The 25,832-nt window shown below is 40.3% G+C and overlaps 1 protein-coding gene across 10 annotated transcripts in view; it reads right to left on the reverse strand.

Moving 5' to 3' along the window:
* LOC131676570 (nucleolysin TIAR) overlaps nt 1-25,832 on the reverse strand; it is a 557,873-nt gene that overhangs the window by 200,015 nt on the left and 332,026 nt on the right. For 5 of the 10 annotated variants that reach the window (XM_058955695.1, XM_058955691.1, XM_058955692.1 and 2 more), the window contains one exon: nt 13,042-13,203. The exons of the other annotated variants lie outside the window; for them this stretch is intronic. In XM_058955695.1, the coding sequence (XP_058811678.1) occupies nt 13,042-13,203 (162 nt within the window). The remainder of the gene's footprint in view (nt 1-13,041; nt 13,204-25,832) is intronic. 10 annotated transcript variants of the gene reach the window in all.

The following is a 25,832-nucleotide window of genomic DNA, read 5'->3' on the forward strand; positions in this document are numbered from 1 at the left end:
CGTTTTTCGGTCCTCGCTCTCACGCAAAAGTCACCACCATCAACTAACAAAAAGCAACTGGAGGATATTTCACAATTTCAACAAATGAAAATTTATTTTCACTAATAAAGAAAATCGCTGGGAGTTTGAAGAAATTTTGTATCGCGTCAGCACGAAAGCGCCGGTTGTGGCAAGCAAAGGAGAAGTTAAACAATTTGAAAATATGGCATCACCGAAACACTTCCCAACAAGCGCCCAATCTGTCGGGTCGATCCTCAGCTCTCGGCAAAGGTTGCTTCGATTTCGTCTTGCGGAGTGAGAGCGCAGCAAAGATAGCACAAGAAAAAAAAAACTGCATAGTAGGTAAGGCACACTTAAATTCAATCTATCCAAGTCGTTCGTCGTGGAAACTTCCTTCCGTTGCAACAAATGCTCTTTCTGGCTTTGGGTCGTTCACTGTTGCGTTTCCTGTTCCTTCTTATAATTCGCCCATTGACTAACGAGATCATGTGCGGTGGAGGTGAGAGGAGGCAGGTTGTACACAATAGCGTATACCAATTGAGCTCGGCGTAAAGAAAGAAAAAAAATATCGCTATCGAACATTATTTTGCTCCAGAGTCAGTCAGTCAGTCAGCGATCGTTGGGGTAACCAACCAACACCCACCCCCTATCAACCAACAACTCTCAATCCTTGAGTAAACTTCGACTGTCGAAACAGAAGGGGAAGAAGGCAGAGCATTGTGCACAGTAAAGATTATTTTTATGTGTGCAAGCAGTAACGATTTTGTCTACAATGAAAAGCACGAAAGGAAAAAAAAAGCACGAGCGGGTTGGCCAAAGGAAAGCAACACATCGATTTTGACTTTCTCTCCGTTTCAGCTTAGAATGTTGAAGGCGAAGTGGAAAAGTAAGAGGTGGACGGCAAAAAAAAGTGACAGAACCGATTGAAAAGTGTCTTATCGACTTTCGCGAATGCGCTCGTTTCCTCCTCCTTTCGATGGGGCAGCAGCGAGCATCGACATCAAGGCAGGCGCTGTGGCATAGAGGGCGCTTTTAACTGCTATAAACTTTCGACTTATTGTTCAGGAGGTGAAGTTTTATGGTCTTTTCTCTTTGTTTCTTGTGCTCGATGCTGTTTGTTTAGCTTTTTTTGTGTTTCGCTTTCCCAAAGCGCTTTGTACACTGATGATTATTTACGGATCGATGTTTTGATTCGCTAAACAGATTGGAACACGATGCTTTGTAGTAAAGAAGAACAATGACACTCGTTTGATAAAGCAGTTAAGTCCCTTTGTTCTAATGGGACATTGCACGAATGATTTCTAGCATAAGCTGTCAACTGACAGGATTTATAATAGTCACTCTGGGCACTAAGTAGAAGCAGAAACACCGTCGATACGCAATTTTCAATTTCTGCTTGTTTTATCCACAAAATTTAACTTCTTATCACGAAAATGAAACCACTCGAGAGGAAATTTGTCCCTCATCGCTACACTTTTATACGAGCTGCAAAGGGATGAAGCATTATGTTGTCGGCTGCATCTTCAAGAAGCTCCTCACTCCAACTCTGTGTTTTATAATCCAGTTGACTGTTAAGAGCCATGGCCTGCTACGTAAAACCAAACACTGCCTGGTGAGTTATGTTCTTGGTCGGGAACGGGTGTGTGTGTGTATTTGTGTTTCCTCAGGAATGAAGCTTCCGTTTTCCTGGAGAATCCCGAAACAGTTCCACAACCCGTGCGCCATCACACATTCCTCCTTTTTCCAGTTGCCACAATTTTGCACAAAACGACACATCATATGAATTATACTAAACCAATTTCTTCCCCCGAGAATTCCGATATCAAAACGCTTTCGGGTTCCGGGCAAACTTTCTTACCGAAACCCCCTTCTTCCGCATGTACCCCCTATTTGCACACATTGTTTTTCACTTCTCCCACATCATCAGCTAGCTTACCAGCGGTAGTAGTGCAAGTTATAATTTTCTTTCTTCGATTCAGTCTGAATGCAAGTCTGTGTGCTAAATAGACTGGTAAGGTGTGAAACAAGGGGTACGAATCCACCCTCCCCCTGGGGCAGTTGGGAAAAAGAACCGGGGGGTGGGGGAATGATCAGGGGTTATGGGAATTACGAGAGGACCACCGGAACCACTGGCACGTCGTCATCGTCGTTAAGGCTACTACTGCAGAAGCATCCATTGCAGAAAATACCAACTGTGCTAAGATGCAAGAGAGGAGACAGCGGAAGGGGAGATGACGTGAGGTCGGTAAAGTTAGAGGACGAGATGCCACCAGGATGACTTTGTGTTATTTAGTGAACATTTTCCTTTTATAACTAGTATCATTGTGGGCTAGGGAAGCTGGCTTATCTCGTTCTCTCGTTGCGGCTTGCGTTTGCTGCTTGCTGGTTGGCCAACTTTCCCTTGCTTGCAGTTCTGGTTGGTTCAGAAATAATGCAAACCGACCGTGTGCGTTCCGAACGAACGTACGTACGTTCGTCCGTCCGTCCCTCCATCGGCTTCAACCGACCAACTCGGTGCTGGGGTTTACCATGGCTTCACATTGTTGCCGTTGAGTTTTCGGGGCATTGCAAAATTTAAGATTTAAACTCTGCTCCCGAAATTGGCTGACGGGATTGTTCGTTGGGTCGAAAATGGCATCGAATGGAGCGATGCTGTGTGTTTGTATGTTTTGAAAACGCGAAGATTTCAAAGAAACACTACGAGAAAGTCATACTCAACTAGGGTTGTGGTACCGGTAATACTGGTACCGAAAATCCCGGGAATACCGACCCATTTTTGGTACCGTAATACCGGTACTGAACAAAAGCCAGTACCGGTATTTTCGGTACTATACCATTTTTCATGACAAATATGTTAACTCTGCAGGGGGATCTGTTTGAAAATATCGGTCTGCAAAATAACGTTTAAATATATTAATTTGCCTTCTAGATAAATCGTTGAGATAACACCTTTATGTGGGAATGAGGTGGGGCCATCATCATAATAATTCTAGAAGTTAAAGTTTTATTAGCGACATTCCGATTGGATTCCATTATTCACTGAGTGGCGCGTAATAAGACTATGGTCTAAGTCATGTCTGTATTTGGTTTGCTCTTAAACCTTTATCTATAAAAGAACGAACAGCGTTTAGACTTGGTGAACTGCTTCAAATGGGGCGATTTGTAATTATTGGTGATCGGAAAATTCAGCAAAACTCCATAGTTTACAGGAAAGCAAGGAGCCTTGATGTGCATTAGAGAATAGTGGGCAAACGACATAAAGGTCGGAACCAATTTTCAGAAAAGCAAGAGAAGAAATGCGATTAACCTGCTCGGATTTACTGCCATTCTCGCTTTGATTTACTGTTGTTAATAGGGTTTCATACATTTACCATCTGTTCAAGTCGACGAAAGTCGCACCACTTAGCAGTTATTGATTTCAAAGTGGCCTAGATTTCTAAATAAAAGAAGGTGCCCTATATGAAAAATATCTTCCGTGAAATAAGTCTTGCATTCCGAAGCAATAAAAAAATAAACATTTTTTTGATCTGCACAAATCAATCATCTGAGAATAAGATCATCAGTTTGAGCATTCAATTTCAGTTTGAAGCTCTTTTCGAATTTTTTAAAAAAATATTCGAGTACCGGTACTTTACCGGTACTACCAGTACTGAGGGCTTCAGTACCGTAGTACCGGTTCTCACTAAAAAGGGTCGGTACTGCGAACCCTATACTCAACTACTACTGATACTGTCTCGAAAAGAAAAATGGTATTTACAATACACATGGGGCTGCATGCGCCTACTGCGTTTATTTTGACCTACCGGTCGTTGGGATTGAACCTTTTAATTGTTTATACTTTCAACAATGAACGCAAATGTCACCTACTAGCCATGAATGGTGCCTCAGTTGTATATAGGTTTTTATAAAGTCATCATGAATTTTATACTATGTTTACACTACAGAGTTAAAAAACGTTATAAACACGTTTTAACTTGTAGTGTGATTGTAATATTAGCTATGTACGCAAAACAAGGACACATAATTATGTTAACGTAGTTTAATCACGACTCCCTAAACAATCCTTATTCAATATTATTATTTGAGCATGAACATGATGATCGCACAATTCGTAGTTGCTACTCCGTGATTGACCAGAATAAGCGAAATTGCACAGAGAATCAACGAATGGGGTCTGGAAGTAGCTATCCATCCTCAATGAGCACGTTTCGGGAGTTCTATACTTCGAAATTCTAACAACGGCGCCCGCCACGTCCTTACAGTCATAGGGGTAGGGAAGGAATATTAGTGTAACAAACGTTGTTATGGAGACCGTATATACCTCCGCATTTCCACGTTTGCCACAGGAAAGAGTTTTTGTTAGTAGAATGGGGTAAAGAGTTACACAAATCTGGATTTAATTTGATAAGTGATACGATCTATGAAACTCTCAGTAGTGTGACCATGTGCTCTGGGCAGCCGGCTGCCAAAAGTCATGATAACGGGTGTTCAATGAAAAATGAAAACTTTTTCTATCGTGTGGTTAAAACACAAAAATTTCAACGAGATCGAATTATTTTTTATAAAACAATTCTTCAAAAAAAAGTCAATGGATATTGGAGAAGGGGCCTCTTTGGCCCGCCAATTATTTCTGTATACTAGGGCACTAAGGGTTCCTTTCTTTCGGCACGTATGGTATCTTTTTCTGCTCAAGATACTCCAGCATCTTATTGGCGAAATGGGAAGACACGCCTTGTCCGGCCAGAAGACGTACTTCCCATCCGCATGATACTCCTTTAAGGACGACAGAAGAATTTTATCAAAACACTCCTCCTGGTACAGTCGTTGATTGATGGCCAGACCGCTCGGCTTGAACCACAGCTTTGAAAATCCCTCTGTTCGATATGGCGAAGTACAGCATAACTTTTTGTTGCGTTGCGTTGCGTTGCGTTGTGACGATGATTTTGGCGGATTGCACACTGACTTCATCATGTTTGACTGCTAATTATCTAATAAGAGTTGCTTAGGTAATGGTAAGTAGGAATTCATACCAATCCGATCCATATTGAAACAACAGCATGATAGCCATCATTGCCGGCCGCCCCCATCTCCATCGTTCACGGGGAAGGATAAAGGATAAGGTAGGCAGGAAGTGTTGATGCTCCACCTACTTAACGGAAGGACGATTCATCGGACTCTTCCATAGGTGTCGCGGAGTTGGTAGTTTGGAAAGGTATCAGGTCTAGGATTCGCTCCAAGCAAGCGATGCGACCTGTAAAGCGTATTTTATTAGGTAGTTGTTTAGTTAGTCTTCGAGTGCACGATCACTCGAAAAAGAGAAGATCTTTTTTAGTTTTTGGTTCATTTTAAACTCTGGGCAGCCGGCTACCGAGAGTATACTATGTTCCCTAAATAAAAGCAATTTGAACTCCACACAGCCGACCGTGGGAGTATTGCCTGGAAAAGCTAATCTTATCTGCGTATTGGGCCGGATCACTATTCATTGCACCAGTATTTGGACAGAATTCGCCACTTCTTCTCTACGATATATTTATTGGCTTGAAAACTACCGTGTGATAACACATTATACAGGCAAAAATAGCGCGAGATGTCATAAATTAAGAAAAGTATTACTTATGTTCCATATCGGATTGTTTATGGAATACAAGTATACAAGCGATAATAACGAACACTGAAGGGAAATATAAAGGACTGTTAACCTGATGCACGGGCTTGTTAGCAATAGCGGAGCTTGAAATTAGGTTCATAAAAACAGACGCGGCGAATTTTCAATACGTATTGACCCGTGATCATAGATACTAGTCAGATTAGTCGTATTGGGGCTAATTTCCGATCAACTATTCATTTTTACGGCAATGTTTTCTAGACTAGATCTGTTCGCACCCTCTCATTCTGCTACTATCGGCAGAAGGCTGATAGCACCCAGTCGTCGCCGGTCTAAGGACCAAATGTCATCAATAGACTTAGACTCGCGTGGAGGCATGAGATAGGAAACTTGTGGGAATTTTGTTATCCCACCGTTTGACGACCGCCGAAGTACAGCATAACTTTTAGTTGTAATTAACTTAGCTTAAACTTATATTTTACTTTGGGGGGGGGGGGGGGGGTTGTGGCCGACTTGTCGCTGGAATAGTAGCTGTCATTTGCTGAAATGTGGGTCTTCGAGCGCGGAAAGTAACTTTCGTCGTCCAGCACGAACGACGTCCCACGGTAGACCTTCGTCATCCAATGGCACTGCTATTTCACGATCGCTATCTGCTCGTCCGTGTACTCGGGGGACTGAGTCTTCTTCCGACACATGATGTCCTCCATCTTGACGGTTCGGTGAATCAAGGTATGGGAGCCGTGATATTTTCGGTCGGCGTCACGCAAACCCGTTCCGTCCTTGTTGTCGAACAGCTCTTTCAACGCTCCCTTCTACTTCTTCGTGATTATCTTCACCGGACGGTCGCTACCGACCCTCCGCTCCACGCTCAGGGATGCCAGGATCCAGGTAAACTGTACTCACGGGCACGTTTTCGTCTTAAAAGTTGTCTACCGTAAGCTTTCTTCCACGATGACCATGCGTTTCGTAAAACCGTACAACACGCTCGCGGAGTGCTTGCTGTCTCGACACCATCTTCGATTGAACTGACAGCACTCGAGCGAAAAGAAACATGCCCCCCATTTCTAGGGAGTCAAGAGAGAAATTCTCTTGGAGAAAAAAAATACGCTCTTTACTTCAATTACAGAAAGGTACTCATTTTTTAACACCCGTTAGATTTATCGTTTATTGAATTAATTTTGAAATGCTCGGTTTGCGAAAAAACAACTTCAGCTCCGGACAGTAGACAGTCGGTGTTAAATTAAATCAAACAGGTGAACGATTTGATTATTCCTTGCTCCTTCAATCCGGCGAAATACGGCAATCCAAATACAATACAATATAATGAAAAGCGATTACTTTTAGTATCTCGAGATATTTATCGATTGATTTATGTAATTGATGGTTTCGTAATACACGCGTTATTTATCGTGTATAAATTTTGATATTATTATTAATGACAAATATGTGTTGGCTTCTTTCTCTGCGGAAGATCGATTGTTATGTTATAATCATTCGCGCGCGTTGCTAAGCTATCTAAGACACATTTAAAAAAGGTATAAAATAAGTTCTACCGAAATACCTCTAGCAAATAACTTTGTTTGTCGGATATACAACCGATAACATACACGCCTTTTTTACGCGAATTACTAAAACAAGATTGAAGACAATAATAATCAATAATGTCAATAATCAAGCAATCATATTTTTGGCCAAGTACTATGCAAGTACTCAATACAAGAAGAACAATTTATATAATTTATTGATGATTTAATGAAGTAAAAGTAAACCCATGAATATGACAGTAAAACATTTGTTCTTTGTGCTGATACGACTGCCGAAAATCGGCAACTGGTTTTGAATTCTTCTTGAGAATTGTTAAAGTCATTCACTCAGACAAGACCATGCGTATTCACCACGCGCATTAAAGACACAGTGCATTAGTTTCCTAGTTGGTCAAATAAACACTAACCATACAAACAAATTAGTTTGCTCAGTCTAAAGAAATGTCAGCTCGATTGGCATCAACCGTCGGATACGTGTTCCCCTACAATGCTATCAAATTAAGGGACATTTAAAAATTACATTCGACAAAATATGCCCATTTCAGAATATAACGAAATGAAGATTGCTTAATTATCTAGTTGCATAAGTGAGGCGGTTCATTTTCAAAGATAGTACTGCTTATGAATCACTTTATAAAAATAAGTGATAACGGACACGGACGAAAATAGTTGAACACAGCCCTTCTTGTTCGGTACTCGGTTCATAAAAATTTAATGAATTAAAGACAAACAAAATGTGACATGTTGTGACAAGTGGGAGAAAGCAAGAACGTAACATGTTTTACTGAAGAAAAACAGATTCAAAGAGTGATAAAAGTTAACATGACATTTAAAGAGTGTTTGCATCAAGAATATTAAAAAAAATATGTTCCACAAAATTTGGAATAACCCACGGAGCGGCTGATGACGGCAACTGAAATAGTGTTTGTGGCTAGTAGAGACCTTTAACTTTGTAACTAAGAAGAGAAAAAAGTGAGGCAAGGTGAGGCTTTTTAAATACAGAGCTTTATGTTAGGTGAAAATGACGTGTTTCTACGATAAATAGCCAGTTTCGAATTCCACACAATCATTTTTCAATGAGCAGCGATAGCTAAACTTTTGTGTGTGGCTAGATGAAAATCTAATCTATCTTGGTAATTTAAAGTTATCTGAAATAAACTATAAAGTGAATAATATTAATAAGAACAATTTCATATATTCTAAACCAAGTTGCTGATTAATTATCATTTAAAGGAACGTATGAATTTGTGCAAGTAAAACTCATTTTATAGGACTTTCTAACGAGCGTGTACGCAATCAGTTTGACTGATCTTATTTATCGTGCTCATTGGTAAACATTTTTGAAATGCTTAACGAGCATATCATCAAATCTTGGAATGAAAGATATTTACATATATCACAGCAGATTGAAAAAAGTAGAATCTTGAATCTTATTCTCAGTCCGAAATATTATATTTGAATTCAAAAACAAGAAAATGTGTACATATTTATTTATATTACTCAAAAATTCTCAAGCGAACTAGCAACTATTTCATATATTATATATTATTTTTCTTTATTCCATGTCTGCAGAAAAAAGAACCACCTTGCCCCACTTTTTTCTCTTCTTAGTTATTAAGTTAAAGGTTTCTACTAGACACAAACAAAATTTCAGCTGCCGCCATCAGCCGCTTCGTGGGTTATTACAAATTTTGTGGAACACATTTAAATGTCGTGATAACATTTCTCACTTCTCGACTTTTTTTATTATTGCATATTTTTGAAGATTTGGGAATAAAAAATTTCTTCCAGAGTATTTTTTTTCGAGTATTTTTTAAATGTCATATAGCGCCATCTACATAGGTTATGATAGAGTATAGGTGTCTTTGGTATATATACTAAAAATAAACAAACAAACAACTTTGCCGAATTTTTTTTTGATAGTAGGCCGAAGTCAAAAGATATAACTGATCTAGATCAGTTTCTAATTATCTAGATCAAAAACAAAGTTGTCAAAATAGTGCTCATTTTCATCCAAGATACTTTGATGAAGACAGTAATCCTTCAGGATACCCAGGGCACTTGAGGTTTTGAGCGTTAAAAGTAGCATTCTGCTCCATTGCGCGGGGTGAGATCGTTGCTGAACAAAACAAAGATAAATGATCCTAGGTAACTTCCTTGAGGGACACCGGTTGACGCTTGGTTCAAGCATTTACGTAAAGTGAGAAATTCACTCTTTGGTAATTGAATAAACAGCGCTGATTCAGAACATTCGTTGCTCACAGTCAATGAGTGATTCAGTACCTGTGAAACGAGAGGCTCCTCTGTTAGCCATCTATATCATTGCTCCCTGTTTCTTGGTCCTTGTTCTTTGATCCATGTTTTGGTTTATGATCTTATTACTTATTCCTTACCTCCTATTCAAACATATTTTTCAAGTTTCATTTCGCCGGGATAACTTTGTAGCATCTACCACCAAATACTCCTCACCGAACATTAGTCATCCTTCGTAACCACCATCAATGTCATCGCCACCGTCAACACTATCTCGAATCGCTCGAACCCATCAACGTGAACGAGCGGATCTAGTTCCAAGCTCGCCTACTGGGTTTTCCTACAACACACAACCGACGACACGTACCCCTGGCAAGCCTTCTGCGGCATTTCCCACCTCGGACGGAGTAGCAGTGGGTAAAGTAACACCCAAAAACAACCCGACGTCATCTTTTATTATGCTCCGGAGTGCATCCAAATATCTCCTTCGTAGTAGCAATTCCCCCCGCTCGTTGTTACCAGGGTGGTAGCTGCGGAAGGCTTATGTGCATGAGTAGTTACGGCTACGAGAGGAATCGGCCGGTAGTAACGCGTCTGTCTCGCTAATCCGGCAGACAGGAGGGCGGAAGATGGGAACATAATCTTTATGGTCGGTGGCGAAAGATATCTAGTAAAAACTACTATCTCCCTCTGGCTGTGTAGTTGAGCTAATAACATAAGTCCGGTATGGTTGCTGTGCTGCTGGAGCCAATATTCGGAAAAGGACGCCTATCCTCCCGGCAGGGCAAAAAAGGAATAAAAATGGCTCTTAAAGGATGTATTGTCGGGATCGTAATTTATGAACAGCTTCCTGGAGTATGAATTTTATATTCGTTATTTGTTTTGCCTTTGTTAATGATTATACCGCAGAAGCTGATGCTGCTCGTAAGCATCATCTTCAGAGGAGGCAAACCGGAAGGATTCTGGTTCATTCGTCGGTTCATCGTCGCCCAGCAGAGGGGTGACGAGGACGTTGTTCGTTACAAAACCCAAACCTTGGGATCGAAGGTGGCTGTGGATGGATGAGGCAGCAAGAGCAAGCTTAATACCCGAGAAGCGTGTCAATTTGTCTGCTCCAATGAATTAGCTGTACCACATGTAACACAATGTCTACTCGCACATACACGCACACACTAACAGGTTGTTTTTCTAGATGAGTCTGCTAAATGGCTGATTGGAACGAGAAGCCCTTTTGCGTTACGATACGTAGAACCGATGTTTTTGATAACACTTGTTTCGCAGTCCTTTGTGATGATGGTAATAGGCCTCGTTTCGTGAAGGGAGGAATAGATTTCGTTGTTTACGTCATTAAAGAGGTAGTCGGATACATTAATTGATGCTGATAACAAGGCCTACTTCTGCTGCGTATCGCAATTTTTAATGAATAGGCACTTTTGAGAGCGGATTTTCCCTTCTTCACAGAAGTGTTTCTTTCGTGTTTATATATAGTACATAAATTAGAGGTGCCTGATGGTTTTGGAAGCCTTTTCCCATTGTTTATTAGGGTGATCAGACCATCAATCGTCTAATCAGAATAAATGAGTTTTGAGTTGAAGATAGGTTACGATCTATGGATTTTGGAAGATTTTTGGTAAATGTAGGAATATTTGTCTATTTGAGATTCGTGAGCTAATTTAAATTACATAATACAGAGCTGTTTAAAACGACAAATTTCTGTCCTCCTAAGTTATAGCAATATCGAGGCACCCGTTACCCGAATAAAATGAATTTTAATTTAGCTTAGTACTAGTCACCAGTGCCAGCGGTGAGAACATAAAGAAGAAAATCGTCTATCCGGCTTTTTCCGTTCCCCTCCTAGCAGCAAACACCATAAAGAACAAATATAAACCAACAGTTTCGTCCCATAAGGCCAAAGACACTACAGCGTGTGTCTGAGTTCCAGAATATTATACACAAAGGAGAAGCCCAAACTGCTGGAGAGCATGCTGTAAAGATTTTAATATTTATCATTACCACATATCTTTTCGCTCGGCTTTAGTCCTCCGGATGCGCTCTTCCTAGCAGCTTTAGCAAAAGAAGTTTATAATGGCCGTATCATCCTCTTTCCGTAGCAGGTCCCCCCGCATCACATCGAAGAAGGCCGAATGTACAGTATGCCATGCAGCTTTTTTCATATGGAATCATAGCATACTACTACCTACTATATATGGAAGAGCCTGTTTGCCAATGTTCAACACCTGTTTCCATATAAAGAAGACGATAGTTTTCGTTTCAGTTTTCTTCCTAGCACGAACAAAGAGATTCGGTGCTTAAGAAGTACAAATGAAGAGCACCGACCAAGAAGAAGAAAATCCAGAAGCACTATCTCGTAGTTAATGGCTGTCTTGTTTTTATTTCAGCAATAACTAAAACATACAATGCCTTTAAAAATGAAAGGGTTGGAGCTCTATTATTGTTCTCGTCTACCCTAACTACTATGAGAAGGAAGCTTTAGACACAGCCCCAGTCGGGGGGGGGGGACACGGGGCCAAATTGCCACAAGATCTTTAGCGCATTCCTTTTATACTGGTTCTCCCTTCCATAGTCGCAATTCCTTACCCGGCTTTCCGAGAGCGGATCCTAGCACAAAAGTCAGCAGCACTTTTCTTCGAGCAATTTAATTTTCGCCCGAAACTTTTTAAATTATTTATACGAAAATTTATGATTTTCCTTTCCTAATTATGTGGGGAGAGCTCCCCGGGCGGAAACAAGTCCTCGGACCGATGCACCATCCAAGTCCTTTTTGAGCACAAGCTGCACGCGAACCTACCACCACCGTTAAGAAATAAAAAAAGAGTTGAAAAGTTTCTTGCCTACCGTAACTATCCGTTGCCGTTGGAAGAACTATTTTCACTTGGCGACTGACTCCGTTGTCGAGCTCGGATGGAAACATCCAAGTAGGCAAAAAGCGGCACTGATGTTATTAAAACGCGAGGCGAAAACCACTCGCTTTCTTAACTGGTTCCCGAACCCGCAGTCAAACGAGGCCACCGGCAACTCGGGAAAACTTTCCATTGTTTCCTACGGTGGGGTCAAAGTGAGATCACCCGCTTAATGAGGAAGTAAGTTTTCGTCAGGGTCCAGAGGGCGGTTGATAGATTAATACCATAATTTATTTATGATTATTATTAGTTACTGTTACCAGCTGACGAAATGTTGCAAAACAGCTCCCGATCGTAGTTGGCGTGGCAGTTCACGTGGTGTACACTGAAGGAATCCCCCCCCCCTCTGCTTGAACAGTATCAACCAGAGTAAAAGTAACTCAAACATCATTACAGATGCGATCGAACCGAAAAAACAGCTTTTAAAAATTCAACACCATTTCCGTGCACCGGTAAAAAGAACTACAGAATTAAAAATTCCCCTTTCCGGAACGTAGCGAATGGGTTGAACCTCATTCTCGAACCGACCCCTCGAGGAAGTCAAGCAGCAGCAGCAAAGAAATTTGCATCCTCGCCGGCGTGAGCGCGAGCGAAGCCGTCCCGAATGCTATACACCTTACCACCGTCCGCGAACCCTTTCCACACCATCCATTTCCCCCATCAAAACCCACCCACACCCAGTTTCACTTAATTAGAAAATTTGAATTCAAATATTTACCTAAGTTCTCATTAGAACCGTGATGCCGCACCGTCGTCCCCGCCGCCGTTGTCGTCGTCGTCGTCATCGTCGACGTCTTCCAGGGCAGCTTGACGAGGTTTCCGCCGCCGCCACTGTTCGCCGCCGTCGGGGGCAGATGCCAGTGGTACGAGGACGACATTTCTACGGTTATTTCATTTTTTTCGTTTTTTTTGTGTTTCAGTGTTTTCGACAGATTCATCACCAGCGACGTCGTTGTCGTCGTCGTTGTTCGAGGAGTATCAACCGGGAGGGAAAAAGAGAGAGAAAAAGAAAGAGAACGGAAGTTGCAGAATAGTTTTGTTTAATTTCGTCGGTTCTTCGGTCGACTTTTTTGTGTTTGTATCATTTTGCTCGGGTGTGTTCTTAGCCGGGTTGTCGGAAGAAAAATATATGCAAAAGTTTATGCTTGGTGCAGTCACTGAAGCCGGATGCATAATTGATAGACGCGGAAAGAAGGGGACAGTTCGTTAACAAGTGCCAAAAACAAACTCACAATTTCAAGACTTTTAAGGATTAGGGGAAATCACTTTTCATTCCGTGTGCATTCAGTAAAAAAAAAAATGGAATCTTCATTTACCTGAAAAGAGCGATAAATAGTAGAGATCAACAATAGAAAAAGTAACAGCTGTAAACAAACACAGTTCGTATTTACGATCAAAGTTCGAGAGAATTGGTTAACGAAAAACAGCATGCCAATTACGTTTCACGTCCACTGCCTAATGGGTGATCTACAACAATAGCAAGAACGAGAACCGGCAAATCTATCAGCGATGTTATTTTAACGATGCAACCAAAAAAAAAATTGGCAATGTTTTCTCTAATGAACATCCGGAAATCGGACAAAAAACGCCGTTTTCAGACACAGTAGGCTAGAGGTGGGTCAGTGAAAGCTGACCGTTAGTGCTTAACGATGTACTTGCTGGAAACCAGACACAGTAGGCGTATTAGGCTAGAAATTGTAGACTTTTTGCCTTACTCGTATAAGAGCGCGAGAGATATATCAAAGTGTAAAAATATTTGTCATCGCTGTCCATCAGAATCACACACTACAGGGATCCCCGTCAGAATCACACACTACAATTGCAGACGAGACAGGCAATGTCGCCCACTAAAACGCTACTTAAGGCCAATTGCAGCGGGCAGGGATTCTGAATGTTATATTCATTGTACGGTTCAGATATGTGCGGGCGTAGACACATCGGATCGCGTGTATCATCGCGAAGAGCTCGAGCATTTGTACGTCAACTTGTTCAATCGCCCTGTGCGTTTGTATGTCGCATGTGCCAACGTGTATGTAGTAACTTCGTGTGTATAATTTCTATTTTATAACCGTGAGCTTTTCGCGTGTTCGTGTGTTTTCTTGGATAATTGCGCACGGAACGTGTATCTAATACTTACTTTTTGGTGTATGGCTCAGATGCAAGAATAAAGTGAGATCTCTCATATCACTAGAGTTCCCGGTCATGCCGGCATGGAAGGTGAATAAGAGCTCATTTTTTTGATTGGTCCAATTAAATGTATGGACCTGTAGGATGATGAGGGCAATGATTTCCAGAAGTAACCGTTTCATGATCGCGCGATTGGTGGGTTACTGCTTGAGACCACGTTTGTAAGTTTATAGGGCTACAACGTTTACTTAACTAGTGGGGTGTTTTAATGTTGGCGAAATCGCGGGCGTAACTATGTGATGATTGCAATTGCATGGTCGCGTTTGTGACCAGGTTTGTGTCACCGCGAAGGCCACGAGCGTTTGAAATATATTATTCCTCCTTTTTAAATAAAAATAAATTCATATTTTTTTAGTTGTCCAACTGGAAGTGTAGAGCTGGATTATCGGAAGGGCTCCCTCTGCCAGAATCATTCACTACAGTTGCAGACGAGACGAGAAATGTCACCAACTAAAAGACTACTTGAGGCCAATTAAGCGAGGACACGTAAGTACGAAATCGTCACTGAATGTTAGCAAATACTTTGATCGTCCTTTTGACTTTTTTCATATCAGAATATATGAAAGTGTCGGATAAAACAATAGGACCACCTTATACAAAATGTATTTTTTTTTTAATTTTATTTCGATTATAGAGGTTTTAACCTTAAGGTCATTCGCCTCTTCGGATTAGAAAAATCTCTTATGAAAAATTTCTAACCCTATGTGCGGGATCGGGACTCGAACCCAGGTGCGCTGCGTAGAAGGCAATCGATTTACCAACTACGCTACGCCCACCCTCAATGCAAAATAAGTCAATTACTATTTATATTTAGTTTCTTTGAATATCGAGTTACTTTGCGCAGATCATCTAATTTATTACTGCTTTTCACGAACATGAGAATGAAACATTTCCACCGATTCATGTAAAAAAAATTAATAAAAATTTTTTTAGAGCTTCGAAAAAAAGTGGCGAACAACAATTCAGACCAAATCTGAAGATACTATCATTTGTATTTCTTGATATATTTCCGATTAATTGTGGGAATCTGCCCGACACTGACTGAGCAACAGTGCTACATTCCGTAGTTAGGATGACGTACCATGCTTCTTCTATAACTCTCCACTGTTCTTCTTTGTTTCTTTATTTTTTTTTTAATTGATTGAACCGGAAATTGATCTAGCCACTCCATTGGGTGGATGTTAAGGTCATTCAAAGAATTTCTAACGGTACGCGTGTGTCAGTTTATCTTGCATAAACTGACTCTTCAACGACATTGATTTATGACTCAGCATTTCGAAATATGGAATCTCTGCATACAAATATTACCTGTGAACCAGCTCCGTACCAAGAGAATCAAAACCCTCAACCTTAATATTCTCTCCTTTATACTTGAAGGTGCTGTGACTAAAATTAAGAATTTTCTGTACTTCGAACCAATCGTTTCCCATCAAAACCAACCATCTTACACCTTTGTCTTATTTGTCAGAGGATGTCCTACATTTTTTGGGAGAATTTTAAACCCAGCCCATTTTAGTTGTTTTGGCTAACTACATCTACTAATCTAGATAGTTTAAGGTAAGGTCTTCTACTCTCATGGTTTCAAAAAATCATTTTTTTCTTTCTTCAATTTCAATCTATCGTATCTGAGAATACGCCATAGGAAAGATTTGGTGATAGGCCGTTTCTGAGATACTAAGCGCGGCGCACCACAATGGCGCTTGTCTATGGAAAAATCTTTGTTTAAAGAGTTCACCGGTTCATTCTTGACGGCTTATGTATATGTGAGAGTCTGCGAATGGTTTCTTGTTTTTTTTTGGGATTAGATTCTCGTACGGTAGAAAGAACGCGTTGGACATGTTGAGAAGCGTAGGGGAATGAGATTACGAAAACTGAAGAAAGAAAACAGAGATATCGGTGGGAGAGGAAAGGGAAAGTTGACGGACAAATCAATCGGCCAGCTAACAACATTTTATGGGCTGGCGATTCGGAGCAACTCAAGTTTAGTAGAACATATGGGAAATGCAATCTGGGCAATCTCCCTCGAACACTGCTCGTCATGGAACGAAAATCCCCAAATCAAAGTGTTCACCCGGGGAGGACAGTTGGTGCAAGTGGCGTCAGGCTGAAGTAAAAGGAACTTTAGAAACCTTCGAACATGTTAGGATCTACGAAAGTCTATCATCCAATGATTTATTCGAAAGATGCTTAGGAGCTCACACTCAAAACATCAATGAGTCTGTGAATAGTGGAATCTGCTCCTTAGCGCCAAAACGCACACATTTTGGCAGGCAGGCGGTCAATGTTTTGACTTATTTGGCAGTCAGCATCTTCAACCAAGGATTTTCATCGATCTTACAAGCTATGGAGGTGATGGGAATTACCTTGGGAACTGAAGCTGTAAGATGTGCTACTCGACTCGACAGTGAACGTATAACTCGTTCTGAACGCAAAGTGTGTGTCGCGGCAAAACAGGTCCGAATTCAACAGAGAGAGCAAAATGTGCAAAGCCAAGAACATTTTCATGATGAAGAATATTTTGTACATTTGAATCAACCGTGACACAGACACTCCTTACACAAGACAAATTCAAAATTTTCAAAAAAAGCAGTTAGAGAATGTAAAATAGTGCAAATGCTGACGATACTTTCCGCATACAAAACTGGACATTTACGCTGTTTACACAAACACATAGAAGACAAACAAACGTAGATTATTATTCCTGTGAAGAAGACACTATAAATTGTCAAAACGTCGGATAACATAAACATACATCGTTTGTGCTGCAGTACATGACTGAAATAGCCGAAAATCCATTGAAAAATACATCAAAACGGTCGACAGGCTTAATTGGTAAGTTTATTTTTTGATGTTTAACACATTGCCATGTTGTGGTCATGAAAATGCCGAAAAAACACGCTTTTTGTTAGTCTCTCGCGGTGAATGGGTTAAACACACATCTTCTCCTTCGAGACGATTGACTCGATTCTCAATAGCTTAGTCTCAAACGAAAGGTATAGTATTCTTGTCGATCGCCTTTGTCTTTTCAAGGCACGGAGTTCTGGTTCCGAAGTTGTGAGTTAAAAAGTGGGATCCCTGAACCCACTATTTAACTCCGCAACGATAACACTCACGTACCTTATTCGCCAATCCGTTGCTATATTTTTCCTTAATAGAGAACAATTTAGGCAAGAACTATTTTTTCTGCATAAAGGAGAAAATTATTCTAAACCATCTTTGCGCGTGAAGAGCACAACACAACTAATTTAATTATGGAATTTGCGTTTCGATTTCGTCTCATCAGAATCCGACACTAGTTTAGTGACAGGACTAAACTAGCACCGGATTGACGCTTGCCTAAAAAACACGAAGGCAAAATTTCGTTAGTCAAGTCAAGCACCCCGATGTGATTCAAAGCTGCGAAATTATCGCGCTTCCATACTGCATTGTCAGCAACTTTTCGCAATTTCTCAAACAACGAAAGGTTAGGTTCCTGCCTTCTAATGAAGAAAACGATGTACGATAATTTGCTGGTCGTTGAAATGAGTGCATATTTCAACCTCTGCATATTTGTTTCTTTCTTTTTAAAAGCCGAAGCTGTTGAGGTATTCATCTTTAGTACCTAGGCATAGCCTCACAACCCTTTCTGACTGAGTATAAATTTACTTTAAGGAGTTACAGCGCCAAATTAAAAAAAAAATAATATTTTATATTGTTCCATATTTTGCATCTCTAATAAACGAAAAATGAAAAATATGTTCAAGAAAAGATAACTCGAATTTGACTTGGTTCATCTGCGAGTGCCTTGATGGACTGATTTTCATATGAGGCTGACAAAATCGGGTTAAAAAGCTGATAAAATCGGCCCATCCTGTCTCAAAAATTCTAATTACACTCAGGTTTTTGGGCGAGGAATACAGGCCTCGTAAATGAAAACCGCGTCAATTCAAAAAACCGCGTAAAAAACCTGAGTGTATAAACAAATTGTTGGGCATTTCAAGTAAAATCCAGTTTTTGAAAAATTCTCCTCTTAGGGTAAATGCAAAAACCTTTTTTTGTTTAAAAATTTTAACTAGGCTATAAACATTGGATTCCGTGATTCTGCTTACACACTCGGTCATATTTGCCTTTGCAGAAAACAACAACTGAAACATTGTCACTTGGTTGATTTTTTCAAACGGTTTTGAAAATGTATTCTTAAAAAGTCAATATTTAAAGATATGCACAAGGAAAAGTTTTTTCCGATTGAAAAACTCTTATTTTCTCCTAAGCCAGTTGAAAGTGGTGTGCAGTGACATTTCACATTACAGTGGAGACTCGATTTTATCAGCCCCCGATTTTATCTACCCCTGATTTTATCAGCTTTTTGACCCGAACTTATCAGCTTCATATGAAAAGTTGATAGTTTGATGGGCTCTAACAGACGAACCAAGTTGAATTCGAGTAAATTATTTCTTCAGCATATATTTCGTATCTTAGAAATCCGAAAAATGCAAAAATAAACATTAATTTTCTTTAATTCTGCACTGTTAGACCCCCTTAAGGGGAACTTAAGGTAAATAATCAGAAAAGGTTGCAAGGCTATATCTAAGGACAAAATAAGAATATTTTAAGAGCGGTTTATTAAAAAGACACAAAAATATATGACCCGATTTTATCAATGTCCCTGTTTTATCAGCTTAAAATTCGCCAAGGGGCTGATAAAAACGGGTCTTCACTGTATTGATGTGAGAATATCAAGGCCCACAAACGAGCCTCATTTCATAAGGTTGAGGGACCCGTTAAAATGGCTACCTTACTTAAAGCTAAAATATAATAGTCCTAGAAAAGGCAAGCTAAAATTGTGACTTCAAGAAGCATCGCTCCTAAGACCCAATGAAATCAAGAGCTTTTTTTGTCGTTTTATCAGTCCGAAAACGCTCGATCATTTGTATTTAAAATTACAAGATCATTGAAACTAGACAACTCTAACTAGCCGGGCCTCTGAGACCCCTTGCCTTCCAAAATTATATAGGACAATGTTTAATATTAACTCGCAAAGATAACACTTACGTACCATAAAATAGTTGACGGAACTGGTTCCACTGCTCGATTTTTATACAGCAGTATCCCACTCATACAGGAACACATCCAAGAGGCGATTTCTTCATTAGAACTTGGTCGAATTATACATACACCACATAAACCAATTTGCTTTAAACACACACACATAAAAGAGGCCATTTTGATTATTGCGTTTCTTAATGCACGATCTTCACACCGCATCACCAACCAATGCCATCCAAGCAGGGGCGATAATCGCGTATAAGCACAGTCGCCACTTTCCGGTTGCGAATTGCCGTATGCAATTGTATAACAAAATGATGAAAAGCCAGTGGCAACATTTTTCTTTATATTTTCACAACATTTGTATAGCCGCAAACACTCATTCGACAACAAAAACTAGCCAAACTAATTGCACTATATTGATATGCTTTGATCACACAGACAAGCCTTGGAGATGATTCCTCCATCGGAAACCACCATAACTTGGAAGGGATTCTTCCATTTTTTTCGAAATTTTTGATCGAACCACGTAAACTCTACGATTTTCACTCCCCGTTCTCTACGCGACGCGAATTCCGTACCTTTCGTTTTACCACACTTCTAATCGAGAACGATTCTATTTTCTTTCACAACTAGGGTGATGTGCCTATTATGGCAGTAGAGCCTATTATGACCCTATTTCGTACCCCTTGGTTTCGAACCAAGCATATGATACAATGACAATATCGATTTGGCTAAAACAGGTATGCAAAAATAAGCTCAAGTTATATTCTTTATTTGTTGTGCACATACGTATTCAGAACTATCCACTAAATCCAACTTTTAATTAAAACAAAATCACCTTATTGAAATATCTGCTGATCCGCCTCACTCGCGTAGTGAACCGAAACAGGACGCAACGGCGCTTAGCAAAATAAACACTTTCGAGCCAGCATTTACCGCCTCATATCTCGTTATTCCGGCACAAATATATTAGATATTGCACTGATACATACCTTTATTTTAGCTGGAGAACCTTTTTACGATTATTTCACTTTAAAAGCACTCGTCAAACACTAGGATATGCCTAGTGTTATAATAGGAAAATATTAAATACTGGCGGTCATAATTTTGCCATGTTTTGCCGATACACTACCACAATCAAAACAAACTTTTTTGCATCCATCGTACAGAAAAGAATCACCAGTGCGGCCAACCCAAAACATGAACTTGAAAATATATTGTAATGCAATTTCATGTATAAGTAATCAATCATTTCAAGCTATTCAACTAATTGTTGATTGCAGATATTTTATTTTCATCTGCACATACAATTTGGATCGGGAGGAAGTAATGTGTATGTGAAACTTTGTATTCCAGTTGTTAACTTTCGCATGGTTATTTCCTGCATGCGCAGTTCTGGGCGCTCTTCTACTAACAGCTGATGAGTTTCTTTCGTGTACGTGATGTTTACGTTTGTTTTGATCGGCTGAAAAAAGCAGAATGATTCGTTTTACAAATCACGCGTTGGCGTCCATGATCTGGATACCTAGTTAGAATCGACGCAAATGAAATATGAGGCATTGCGTTTAAACTAGATTGTTTTTCGAAGAGGTGGAAATCGGCACACCCATGAGGCGATAATTGGAACGTACAGGTGGGAATAGATGCACAGAATAGAATATTTATTTTCATTTATGCTGAAAATTGAGACAATTCTGCCAAATAAGCATTATACAGATGCTTAAGAAACAGTACACTGATACTTTATTCTGAAAAAGGTTATAGGTAATAGGCTTCTTTTTAAGTTGTTCAAAAAATAGTGCGACCCTCTCCATAATGGTGCCAAAATAGGCTCATCACCCTATTTCTAGCATATATATTTCGATCGTCGCGGAAAGAAACTCGAGAACATTTTCATCGAACGCACGGCGATACGACCCCGGGAAACGTTTTTGTTTTTTCAGAATATAAAGCAACACACGCGAAACCGACAGTCAAACGTGAACTGACGCCGAACAAGATCGTACGTGTTCAATTTGATGTGACGCGCTTTGCCACTCACCATTCACCAGCCGCCACAGGCAGCAGAGAAGAGCGATCGCTGATCATCGATGAGAAAGAGAGCGTGCAACACCAAAAAAAAGCTTAGCACTCTTGCGACATCACGTCGCATCTGTTTGTGTTGCGTCGTTGCAATCGTTGTATTCTATTCAGGTTGTACTTCGTATCAAACGGTGAAGCGTACTAAGAGAATTCTGATTATATTGGACATTTAACTGAATGATTCTAGAAGCGTATCTATTTTGATTATTATAATCGCCGATTATTTTCCTGAAAAATTTCGACGTGTCCAATGACAGCGCTTTTTTGCAGTTTACGATCACAGTAGTCCGTGCGTTGGAACGGGTATAAACACAAGTCACGAGCACATGATTAACAGTAACTAGAATTCGATGTTTCCGTAATTCCGTTTAAATTTAGCTCCAATACTAACTTTTCAACCCTATCAGCAGCCGCCATCCGAACTCATGCTCCAGTCAGAAACTAGAAGACTAGAATCGGAGATAAATACTGCATCATTTTCTTACTCCTTCTGCAAGGCGTGACAGAAAAAAGGATCTTCCCCATCGGCCAGCCCACTGACGTCGCTGTCGAAATTAGATTTTTATTAGCCAAAGGCAAACAGAGCGGTTGAGCTGTGCATTTCCAACACATTCTCTTCCCTCTCGTTTTCGACTAGGTAGGATATTGGCTAGCTGCTGCTGCTGCAGTAGCCCGAAAGGATGGCAATCAACAAGAGCGCTACTACTGTTTGCTGCACCCGATCAATTATAGAGCTGCCTTGGATTATGATGATGCATTCCAAGCAGCGAGAAAGATGATAAATTATCACGTATGGCCGAAAAAATGTGGTTATATAAACAGGGGGCACGCGTTCGGAGTATAAATAACGGCCTACTATGCCCGCACAATAACACAACTAGCGAGTAAAAGGAATCAGCTGGAACATAATTAATTTCTGGTGGTGGCACGAAAGCTGGTGGTTGGCGGAAAGGAAACACACATTCTTTTTCCAGGCCTGCTGTTGCTGGTGCTGCGGCATCTGGCGAATCGTTTGTTGTACAAACACATGGGTGGGAGGGAGGCTGATGGTTTTCCGCACCTTCACATTGCCCCGAGCACAAAGGAAGAACAAGTTGAGGTTTATGAAAGGGAAAAAAATGAGCAGGTCGAAAGTGTTTTGCAGGTTAATAAATTATTTTTCCGACTTTCGGGCTGCTGCTTCCCAGCTGAATATAGGTGTGATTTCCTTCTACTCGACTCGCACAGACAACACACACACCCACACAGGCTTGTATGCTACGTGACTAGTGAGGCTGAATCGAACAAAGAATGAAGCTGATTTTTTTTTCGAGATGAAATAGGAATGAACTGCGAAGCCATGCCAGATTGAGGTGTGTGATTGCAGTGGTCAACCGGAGGCCTGCTTTCGGTAGTTAATGAATATTTCAGGCCGCTTGGAGAATTCGATTAGTAGGCCGTGAAAATGAGCATGAATTTGGTGCGAAGTTTTGGGGAGGATACGGTGGCAGGCAGTGCAGCAGCAAGTGTTGTTTGTCACGCAATGTATACACAATCGCAGTAGGCTTGTGGGAATCGGGAATATTATGTTTGTTTTGGATGGAACAGGTAGTAGATGATCTGTCCGTTAACTTTAATATTGCTGGCATAAAGTCATAGAAATAATCGATTACGTTATGGTGGAGTCAACGATTCTACGGAACTGAAATAAACCTTTGATTTAATCGTGTTAAGTTTCGGCATTCTGAATCTCGAAACTCCATTACGCTAAACCTCTTACAGATCAGCGTGAAATACGTTCCCAGATGAACTATCCGTTTGCCGAAAAATTTATTGTTTACATTTGCCCCCACCATCCTGCAGAGTATAATCCCAGCACATCCATCTTACAATCAATTACCGAGATTACATCTCGAGCCGCAAAACCTCTTAGAATAGGGGAGCCATTAAAATAATTGTTTCCATCATTCCTTCTTGTTCACTCAACCATGTGGGTGGCTCAACCGGATTGATCCTCCCTGATACTCTTGATCATCTCGGCAGTGTAGAAAGACTTGCAGCTTACCTGCTGAGAGGCTTACTATAGTTTTTTTCCACCGTCCGGTTTGCACTTAAATTGCTACGATTTTCTTCGAGATAAAAAAGCGCTCGCTTGGCCTACTTTAACTAACTATTGGATTCAAAATTAAAATGATGCGCGATTGCTAGAAATAAAAGTTGTTTGTCTGCCCATCACTTCCGGTTTCTGTTTGCCACTTACTTTCCGGAGGGTGTCTAGCGATTCCGACCAAGAACGCGAAAAATTTGAGAAAGAAAACCTAAAATCTTAATCCACCTACGTACAGTAAACGTACCAATTTTTGGATAAACTCAACTAACTTTATTTATATAACAGACCCCACTTCTGTATATATGCACTTTTGAATGGGTGAATCAGCCGCTGTGCTACGAGTAGCAATTATTATTATCATTACAATTTTTTATTAAGGCCTAAAATCAACGATAAAAAGAAACAAACAAAAATAACCGACTTGCTGCTTTCCGCTTCTCGTATTAACCTATAAAGGCACCAATAATTTTTTGTCAAATTTTGTGAAAATTGCCTCAGTTTCAATACGTTACTGTGTAAATGATTTTTAAACAATATTGCACATTTAAGGGTTAACGTTTTCATTTTGGTGGTGGGCGCAATGATCAGATTAACCCTCTGTCAACTAGTTGATCAATCCGTCTGCCTGTTCCCTCGCTCGTATTTGCATCCATGTCGTCGTCGCTAAAGCAGCTTTGATTTTCGCTGTTAGATGCTTGGTGCTTGTGTTTTTGAGTGAATTTATTGTAACCGTTCTTGCTTATTTCTTCCCTTGGTATATTAATTATTGGTTTTGAGATGATCTGCCTTCGAAAGTCATAAAAAGGCGGCATAGGTTGGTTCAGCCGCATTCGCCATTGATTGCAGGGTTGCAATCCGCTTGCGCTAGGTGAAGTGTGGTGAAGGTCATCTTTGCAACAGAAACCGCTAAAATCCCGGTTGTGTGCACGATATTGTGTTTTATCCAAAAAAAATGCTAATTGTTATGTTACCTACGAAATTTTGACAAATACCCAAAGTATATTGTTTCAGTTTGAAACAAAAACTTGAGAAAATTTCTGAGCAGGTTTTTTTATCAAAGGGTTTCTGCGTGTAAAAAACACTTTTTTGCGATTTTTTAGAACTTTGCGTGAAGCGAATTGATCAAAACTTTTGTACATTATAGTGTATCATTTCAATAACATGTTGTATTTTTTCTATGCAAAAATATCGACAAACGACTCGGTGACGAAGCTTTTTGTAGAACGTCTCTGGAAAAAAACATGATTTGCGGTGTTACCTGCCATTCAAAAATTACTTAACCGATTTCTTTCAAACTTTGCATAAACATTCTATTCAAAAAAAAATTTCGAAAGAAATTTTCAATTAAGGGGTTTTTTACTCATTTTTAATAAAAAAAATATATTTTTCAAGAAAAATTCCGCCTTTTGCGTAAGCATAAGATGATGAAGGAATCAGTCAAAATTAGCGAATCCATTGAAAGTTCTGGAAAATCTAAGGCGCAGAGTTTGGCGAGACATATTATAGTCGAAGACTGAAGCGACCCGGGTTGAAGATCCTTTATAGGTCAGTAATGGCTCTATGCGCACTATAACTAGTGCACCGAAATGGTAATCGGAGCATAAAGTTGTTACGCGTCGTTCAAGGTGCGACATTAATGTTAAACTGTTCCAAAATGGCTGGTCAATCCAGATGACCTCGCAAAGCATCAGCAACGAACCAAGCCCTTGACGTATTCCTTCGAACAAGCAGCGGTTCCAAATGAATCAGCTGGCACCGGCTTTCGTAACTGGGTAGACGAGCAGAATCTCACCACGGCAATATACGAAGCGCAAAACGTAAAAAGCGTCGTTGCACGGATTGAATTCTCTCAACACCGTAATTATAGTTTGGACTCCAAACTTCACAGCAACACTCCAGAATTGTCCGCAACAGAGAGCAGTACAGCGATTTAATATGAAGATTCATCCCGGCATTCATGATGCTTTGCTAACTGTATAGTAGCCCTGCTGTTTAAACATAAGTTCCGAATCTAATATCGCTCCTGAATCCTTCACGTGACGTTCAATTTCTGTATCCAGTAGACGGTAGTTAAAACATATCGGGTCTTTTTCGCGAGAATGAGATTACTTCTTCGGATTTAC

This window comes from Topomyia yanbarensis, chromosome 1 (genome assembly GCF_030247195.1).
Source record: "Topomyia yanbarensis strain Yona2022 chromosome 1, ASM3024719v1, whole genome shotgun sequence".
In the NCBI taxonomy this organism is placed as follows: domain Eukaryota; kingdom Metazoa; phylum Arthropoda; class Insecta; order Diptera; family Culicidae; genus Topomyia; species Topomyia yanbarensis.